General features: G+C 41.6%; 1 protein-coding gene across 1 annotated transcript; it reads left to right on the top strand.

The window, feature by feature from the left end:
* Positions 1-661: 661 nt before the first annotated feature.
* On the top strand, positions 662-2,912 carry drd5a (dopamine receptor D5a). The gene has a single exon (XM_056769733.1). It carries the CDS (start codon positions 910-912, stop codon positions 2,161-2,163), a length of 1,254 nt encoding a protein of 417 aa, XP_056625711.1. The 5' UTR covers positions 662-909; the 3' UTR covers positions 2,164-2,912.
* The last annotated feature ends 5,893 nt before the right edge of the window (positions 2,913-8,805 follow it).

The following is an 8,805-nucleotide window of genomic DNA, read 5'->3' as shown; positions in this document are numbered from 1 at the left end:
ACAACATTGCCAAAAAACAAGAAACATACAGTATATATAAACACAATATATATATATATATATATATATATATATATATATATATATATATATTATACATATAGTGTGTTGAGCCTGCAGGTGGCGATACCCACATCCTGATGCGCGTGATTAACAATCTTTTAATGAATGAAAATAATCAAAGTTTAAAAAACTCAAAAATGTAAAAAAAAACACTCTTTTTATTCTGATTCATCATAAACACACAGGGGCATGTTGTCACATATGAAATATCACAATAAACCCCTGCTGGCTACTATCAATCACGAGTGAACTTTAAAAACTTTACCAGCTGTCCAGTCTTAAATTAACCAGTTTTACTCCAAAAAGTAGTCCTAATGGTGACCACAAATGAACTATTATGATTTCGTTACCGTAATGAAATCACGGTATATGTAGTGTTAATCAATCAGCCAAGGACTTTCACGATAATAAAAGCACAGTTAATATTCGTGAGGGTTTACAGCAATAATGTTGATATGAGATTAAGACTGAGCAGCTTTCTGTCTGTGATTGTGATGGAGTCTAAACACGGATTATTTTACGGATTTCATTCATTCATTCTGCTCTGGATTTCTGATCACGAATCTCTCTCTCTCTCTCTCTCTCTCTCTCTCTCTCTCTCTCTCTCTCTCTCTCTCTCTCTCTCTCTCTCTCCACCTCGAGCTTAAAATAGCAGTGAGGATTTTCCGCGCGCTCAGACAGAGGTCATACGATCCTCGAGCTTCACGCGAACGAACCGGACCGAAACCGTTTGTTCATCGGAACAGATCGGCGTCGACTTCACCTTTTCATCGTGTACCAGATCATGCGGGTGACCGCGCCAACACACGGACCCGATGACGACCCGTGACTTCACCGGGACTCGCGATGTCCAGCCCAACCGAGTCCGAGACGCGAGGGATGTTCGCCCGCGCGCTCACCGGATGCCTGCTGTGCGCACTGATTCTCTGGACGCTGTTCGGGAACATCCTGGTGTGCGCCGCGGTGTTCCGGTTCCGCCACTTGCGCACCAAAGTTACGAACACTTTCATCGTGTCTCTGGCGGTCTCGGACCTGTTCGTGGCCGTGCTCGTCATGCCGTGGAAGGCAGCGGCGGAGGTGGCCGGATTCTGGCCGTTCGGCTCGTACTGCAACATCTGGGTGGCGTTCGACATCATGTGCTGCACCGCGTCCATCCTGAACCTGTGCGTCATCAGCGTTGACCGCTACTGGGCCATCAGCAGCCCGTTCCGCTACGAGCGCAAGATGACCCAGCGCGTGGCGTTTGTGATGATCGGCGTGGCGTGGACTCTGTCCGTCCTTATTTCGTTCATTCCGGTCCAGCTGGATTGGCACAAGGCGGCCGCGGAGACGAACGCGAGCGGCCCCGGAGACAACTGCGACTCGAGTCTGAACCGGGAGTACGCCATCTCGTCCTCGCTCATCAGCTTCTATATTCCCGTGGCGATCATGATCGTCACTTACACGAGGATCTACCGGATCGCGCAGATTCAGATCCGGAGGATCGCCTCGCTGGAGCGCGCGGCAGAGCGCGCGCAAAGTTGCCGGACCAACCGGCTCGCGTGCCAACACCACAACACGCTCAAATGCTCCATCAACCGGGAGACCAAACTTCTGAAGACTCTGTCCATCATCATGGGCGTGTTCGTGTGCTGCTGGCTGCCCTTCTTCATTCTCAACTGCGTTGTTCCGTTCTGCGACAAACCGACCGGCGCTCCGGGCTCGGGTCTCCCGTGCGTCAGCGAGACCACGTTCGACGTGTTCGTGTGGTTCGGCTGGACCAACTCCACCCTCAACCCCATCATTTACGCGTTCAACGCCGAGTTCCGCAAGGGTTTCGCCAGTCTGCTGGGCTGTCGGAACCGCTGCTCCGGTACTCCTGTGGAAACGATCAACATCAGCAACGAGCTCGTGTCCTATAACCAGGACGCGCTGTTCCATAAACAGATCGCGAAGGCGTACATCGACATCATACCCAATGTTGTGGACTGTATTGACGCCGAGGACGCTTTCGATCGGATCTCGCAGTTTTCTCACGATAACGACGTTTGCTCGGACTCGGAGTGTGACGCGGACACGCGCGCGTCTTTCACTCCGAACGGAATCCACGGGCCGACGTGAACTTTTGAGTTTTGAACGGGATGCTGGAGCACGGCGTCATCTGAAGACGCTCGTTTTGAAATTATAAAAGCAGATATCGACATTCAACAACTGATATTGATGAGACCTGCTGACTACTGTAACGGCACAACGCACGCAGAATTTACACACACACACACACACACACACACACACACACACACACTGATCAATGACACACAACTGCTGGAGAGATTCTTTTGCCTTACACCCAGTGCAATATGAAACACTAATGAAGATAAACTTTCATCACAAAATGCCAAAAACTGAAGTGGAGCGCAGACACACTTCAGCTGCGTGCCAGTCTTCGTTTCCTTTGACAGGAGCGTCTGCGCAGGCGCAACACTCCTGCAGTATTACAACCAACATGAGCTAATATCTTTTTAAAAACTGATTAATTTATTTAATTAAGAAAACAATGATGTGCTGCTGATGTTTTTATAAATGAACTGGAGAGAAAGACAAACACTTTCAGTATTGTGTGTGTTTACAGTGAATGTGTGAAGAGATGATTTATACGGTGAGACACAGACAGATGTAATGTTGTGTTGTGTTTCATTACTGTAAGGTTTGTTGTTTACAAAAGCAAAGACCTTAGATTTACTGTAACTGTGGCACTGACACCATGAAACGGTTTCTAGACTTTGACATTGTAATATTGTGTGTGTTTCACACACTGGAATGTAAAATATCACGATAGTCACGTTTTCAATAAAAAGATTGTTAAAGCATCATTCTGTGTGATGTTGCAGAAGCTCAGGTGTCTGTCAGAGCTGCTTTTGAACTGTTTGAAGTAGATTTTCTATTACGAAATTGATGCGACGCTACAGTCAGAATTCTGTTTAAACACGTCCATAAAACTGAAAACATTTCTGCTCACGTGTTTCACCCGAGGACGTTTAATAAGAGAAGCACAAACACATGAGCTAACAGAAGCACTCAATATTTTTATTTTCACTAACTAAACTCATATAATTATATCTTTGCGTCCTTCTGAAACATTGGATATTCAAATTTGCTGTTTTTCAGAGATGCAATAATTGAAATGATAAAATACAGTGTTATCAAAGTTGACAAGCACTTTTTAAAACGGTTCACTGGTTAGATATTTGCAAAACCCAGTGACAAATATAAAGGATGACAAAAAATAAAACTAATGAAATATGGAGAAGTGAGGTTTCAGAAAGACAGCAGCGAGATGTTCACACATCAAACAGCCCATCAGAGACTCAAGCGTGTACTGGACACTGTTTTGCTTAAATATAAATTCAAGTCTGTGTGAGATTCCAGTAACAAGCTGAAATCCTGAAGTTCAAGGGTCTCGAAACACAAACACACAGAGACACAACGAGTATTTCCAGTTTCATGTGCCTGAGGTTAAGCAGTTCTCAACATATTCATCTTCAGTCTGATCTCTGCAGTTTACACTCGCTGGAATGACAAAGATTCCTACAGTCATGAGCCAAATCATTTACAGCTCATCTGCGTACAAACCATCTGCACAAGAGATCACACAAATCTACAAACACAAGAAATGTGACCCTGGACAACAAAACCATTTTTACATAATCTGAAACCTGAATAAATAAGCTTTCTAACGATGTATGAGTTGTTATAATAGGACAATAACTGACTGAGATAGAACCGTTTAAAACTCTGGAATCTGGAAGTGCAAAAGAATCTAAATATTGACCTTTGAAGTTGTGAATCAGAGGCACTGTAGCAGACCATCCACTCACAAAAATAAAGTTTTTATATATTTAAGGCAGGAAATTTACAAAATATCTTCATGGAACATGATCTTTACTTAATATCCTAATGATTTTTGGCATAAAAGAAAAATCAATAATTTTGCCCCATACAATGTGTTTTTGTCTTTTACTAAAAATGTTCCCGAGCTCCTTAAGACTGGTTTTGTGATCCAGGGTCACATATAAAGATATATTCTCACAACAGTGAGACAGAAAACCACGGCCAAACAAATCAACATCACAAGACCTCAGGTGTCTAAAACACACACACAAGTCTCAAACAAGTGTGTATATTACACTCTAATAAAATGATAAAATATTTGTATGTTGTTGAATCTGAGTTATTTGTAAAGTTGAGATCCAAACAGCACCGGCGTGTGGCTCTTCAGGTACAGATGCGTTCACAAGAGCTGTTCTCAGGTCAGTGTTTAAACTGGATGACTGTGGTTCATTCTGAGATGTGTTAATAATTCATTAGATTGTGAAATAGGGCACACGCACACACTGAACACACACACACACTTAACACACACACCCCCCCACACACACAGACAGACACTGAACACACACACACACACTCCCTCAACACACACAGACACAGAACACACTTCCACAAACACAACACACACACACACACACAGACAGACACTGAACACACACACACACACACACAGACAGACACTGAACACACACACACACACACTCCCTCAACACACACAGACACAGAACACACCTCCACAAACACAACACACACACACAGACAGACACTGAACACACACACACACAAACACACACACACACACACACTCACACTTAACACACACACACACAGACACTGAACACACACACACACACACACACACAGACACTGAACACACACACACACACACACACAGACACTGAACACTTCATCTGATCTGCTGCTAAAGCACAAAAAACCATCACGTCGTCCTTTAACTGGAAACACTGATACAGACGCTCGATCAATACAACAAATGTACAGACACTGAGAAGAGCTGCTGTACTCTCACAAAAACATCTGTGATTATAAATCTGACTCACAAACACTAATGAAGAATAAGACTAAAAGATCCACTTTCAAACTAACTAGTCAAAAATCAATGTCTAGTAAACAGTTTATCAGAAACACAGTGTGCAGAAACCCAGAGGGAGATGAGGAGACACAATATTCAACAAGTTCATAAAGTGTGAAGCAGACGTCTCTTAGAACATACAGCTGAATTCGTACCACGTCCTCCATTTTAGTAGACAAACAGTCGCCGTACATGATTTCTATTGCACAAAAGGTTCTTTAAGAGAGAAATTATTATTTCACAAACCTTTAACTGAGTTTTTTTTTATCACTTTTAGTTTATCAAGCACACACTTCGTCTGTTTCTTCTTGTATTATATCTGTTGTTTAAAGAGGAGCTATCATGCTATTTCAAGCATTCTGCCCTCTGTTAAACATGCTGGCTTCTCATGCTTAACACAGTCAACATGTCAAAAAACAGTTGAATGTATGACGTGGTATTTCTGTGCTCGATTCACTCCTCCAGGGTTCGTACAGGTTTCAGAAAGTTTTTTCCAACATGGATTCCCATTTTGTAACAAAAGTGTGTAGTCCCTAATTGGACAATTCTCCCGGAAGAGCAAGCCCACGTGTCATCCAGTGAGCAAAAGAAAGAGCACATGCATCAATGCCGCTTCCCTCGGCTGACGGAAGTTCAGCTAATCTCTAATACTCAGAATGTTATATATACAGTGAATGTACCGCTGGATGTGGACATGGTTTGACACTGATGGAGCGAGCAGTTCGAGCGCTAAAAGATGTCGGACATGAACTGCACGCGGTCAGTCAAACTAAGTCATACGTCTGTGTTTTGTTGGCCATCGGCGTGTATGTTCATTATATAAACATCATGAAGGGATTAATGTGATGATGTGTTGTGTGCTCGTGCTGTAGTTCCATCTCATCTCCATGCGCTCGTCTTTTTTTGGAAATAATGGTACAGCTGTATCTCTCTTTTATACATTTGATCAAACTAAATACTCTTCAAAGATACAACATATCCAATACTACTGTATAGACTTAAAATTAATATAACATTGACAGAAACCGCCTGTGATACCTCATCTTTAAGTCTGATGTTTGTGTGGTTTCTAGAATTTAGTGGTGCACATGAGCCGGTGTGATGTCAGGGATAAACTCAATTAACAATACAATAAGCCGTGGGTTACAGTGTATTTCATAACAGCAAAGAGCGTTGTGCCACGACATGAAGCTTCGCAGGGCTTATTGCTTTTATAAAATGGTGGTTTCACATGCATAGGCAGGTTTCATAAAATAAAATAAATAAAGTTATATTTAGGCTATGTAATGACGTCAGCTGTTATAAATCTGGGTATTTTATAACGGCTTAGAATTTAAATCATCCAATCAGAATCAAGGACCAGAATTGACCATCTTATAATTCAACATGAATCTTTAAAGGCGTCATATGACACGGCTAAAATGAATATTTTGATTTGTTTTAGATGTAACTCAATGTGTATACAGTATTTAAGGTTGAAAAACGCTGTATTTTCCACACACTGTGCATGTTTGTATCTCCTCTTTGATTTTTAACAAAGCTCATGGTTCTGAAAAGCGAGGTGTGCTCTGATTGGTCAGTTCACCAGTGAGTGGTGATTGGTGGAATACTGCAAGCGTATGAGGGAAATGTAACGCCTCTGACCATATTTGGAACATCAGGTTCCTCTTCAATTGTACTGACAGGTACACCACCTTACTTGTATTTGCATTTGGGCGGTCTTAGTCAAATCAGACCACCATCTGACGTATATTTGTGTGGGTGTGGCTACACGAGGTGTTTCATTCGCTTTTACATAGAATGCATCTTATGTTGCCACACTTTCATTTCTGCAATTTGACATGTCTAATACATGCATGGGCAACTTATAACACACCAAATACACAGAACAACACGTGCCATATGACCCATTTAATACTTTTTTTGAAGTAGCGTTTCAACATCAGAGAATAATTCTTTAAAAATCAGATGATTCACTCATTCAGATTGAGTTTGTGTTAATGTTAGTCTGATCTCTAGAATAATTTCCATTATAATATTCAGACACACCGGGAAAGTTAATCTTCTAAACACAGGGGGACAGAAATCCTTCCCAACACACACACACGATACTGTCAGATACTGTGACAAAAGCCGCATCCAATCACCTGTGAGCAGCTCGACCAATCAGCAGCAGACGCTCACATCTCAATGTCACACTGACCGCATTAACTGCGCTTCACACACACAGGGTCTCTGTCTGTTACGCAGCTCTGGTGTTCAGGAGAAACAGGATTTACTTGTTGTATATTCGGCATTACTAAAAAGTCAGTTTTACGGCCGCAAAACTTCCAGGAATCTCGTTTTGTTCACTGAAATAATGACTCACCAACAATGACAAGAACAACATTATCTGAACCTCACTAGCAAACACTACACACACAAAGCCACAGACAACAACAATATACTCTATACACAGATCATCTCATACCACCATACACATACATACACACACACACACATACACACACACACACACACACACACGTACATGTACACACTGGTTGTAGATGCGCAATGAAATGGAAGCATCTCAGATGACAGAACAAGCCCTCCGGGACCGAGAACCAAACATTACAAAACAAATGACTCTTAAAGGGGAACAAGAGATGGTGTGTTACAGAGATACACAAACACAGAACAGCCTGCAAAATCCTTCAAAATATCAACCGAGTGACCAGAACATAACAGAGAAAAGAAGAAAGTTCTCTTTACACTGAGAACAGAGATGATCAAAAGAGTGATTTCACCGTGAATCAAATCAGAGCTGAGAAACACTTTCATCATGTCTGTACACCAGAGAAACAAGAGAAATATATATTCTCACAATTTGCACACTGACTCAACCTCAAAATATCCACATCCCCTACAAAACAGTCGAATTCACAGTTTTTGTGTTCTCTATTTGACATTCTCTTTCATTTTTATTTTAACATGCAGTGTACCTGTGCAAACACACGTGAGGTGTTAGAGAAACTGAGATGAGGATTCTGTCAGCTCACTCCGTAAAACTGATCTGAGTGTCATGTCACTGTTGGGATGTAATTCATCATGTGTTGTCATGCGTCATGTGAGCAGATCAACACGACAAACAGTCCAGTGATGCATTAGAAACAACACAACCAGGTAGGGCTTGTTTTGGGGTATTGATTTGTATCATTTGTTCATTGATTTGATTAACTAAGCTCTAATCTTATACTGCACCGTGAAATAAAACCACTAAACAATTAACCAGAGAAAGAGGGAGAGAGAGAGAGACAAACACAGAGAGAGAGAGATAGATAGAGAGAGAGAAAGAGAGAGACTAACACAGAAAGAGGGAGAGAAACATAGAGAGGGATTGAGATAGAGACAAACACAGAGAGAGGGGAAGAGAGAGAGAGAGAATCCAGAATACACCGATACACAGACAATGTTTTATAGAAAAATCCATACAGCAGCCGTTTGAAAGTCTGTCAAACGATGAGAAACCGTTTAATAACATTATTTTATTATATCCCTTTATTCTGCTACTTAAAATTATATTTTTCTTTTATAAATCTTTGATTGAACTATATTCTTTATATAGTTTTTATATATTTACATATATTCTAAACCACTTTAAACTGCACTTCATACATCACACTTTATTTTATTTTATTTTATTACTATAATTATCTTTCTTTTTATGATTTATAGCGGCCACTAGCGGCAAGTTTGAGGATTGCAACCAATCTCAGTCCTCAGCTCACCCCTCCCTT

Source organism: Triplophysa dalaica, chromosome 16, assembly GCF_015846415.1.
Source record: "Triplophysa dalaica isolate WHDGS20190420 chromosome 16, ASM1584641v1, whole genome shotgun sequence".
In the NCBI taxonomy this organism is placed as follows: Eukaryota; Metazoa; Chordata; class Actinopteri; order Cypriniformes; family Nemacheilidae; genus Triplophysa; species Triplophysa dalaica.
This window is presented reverse-complemented; position numbering and strand designations above follow the sequence as displayed.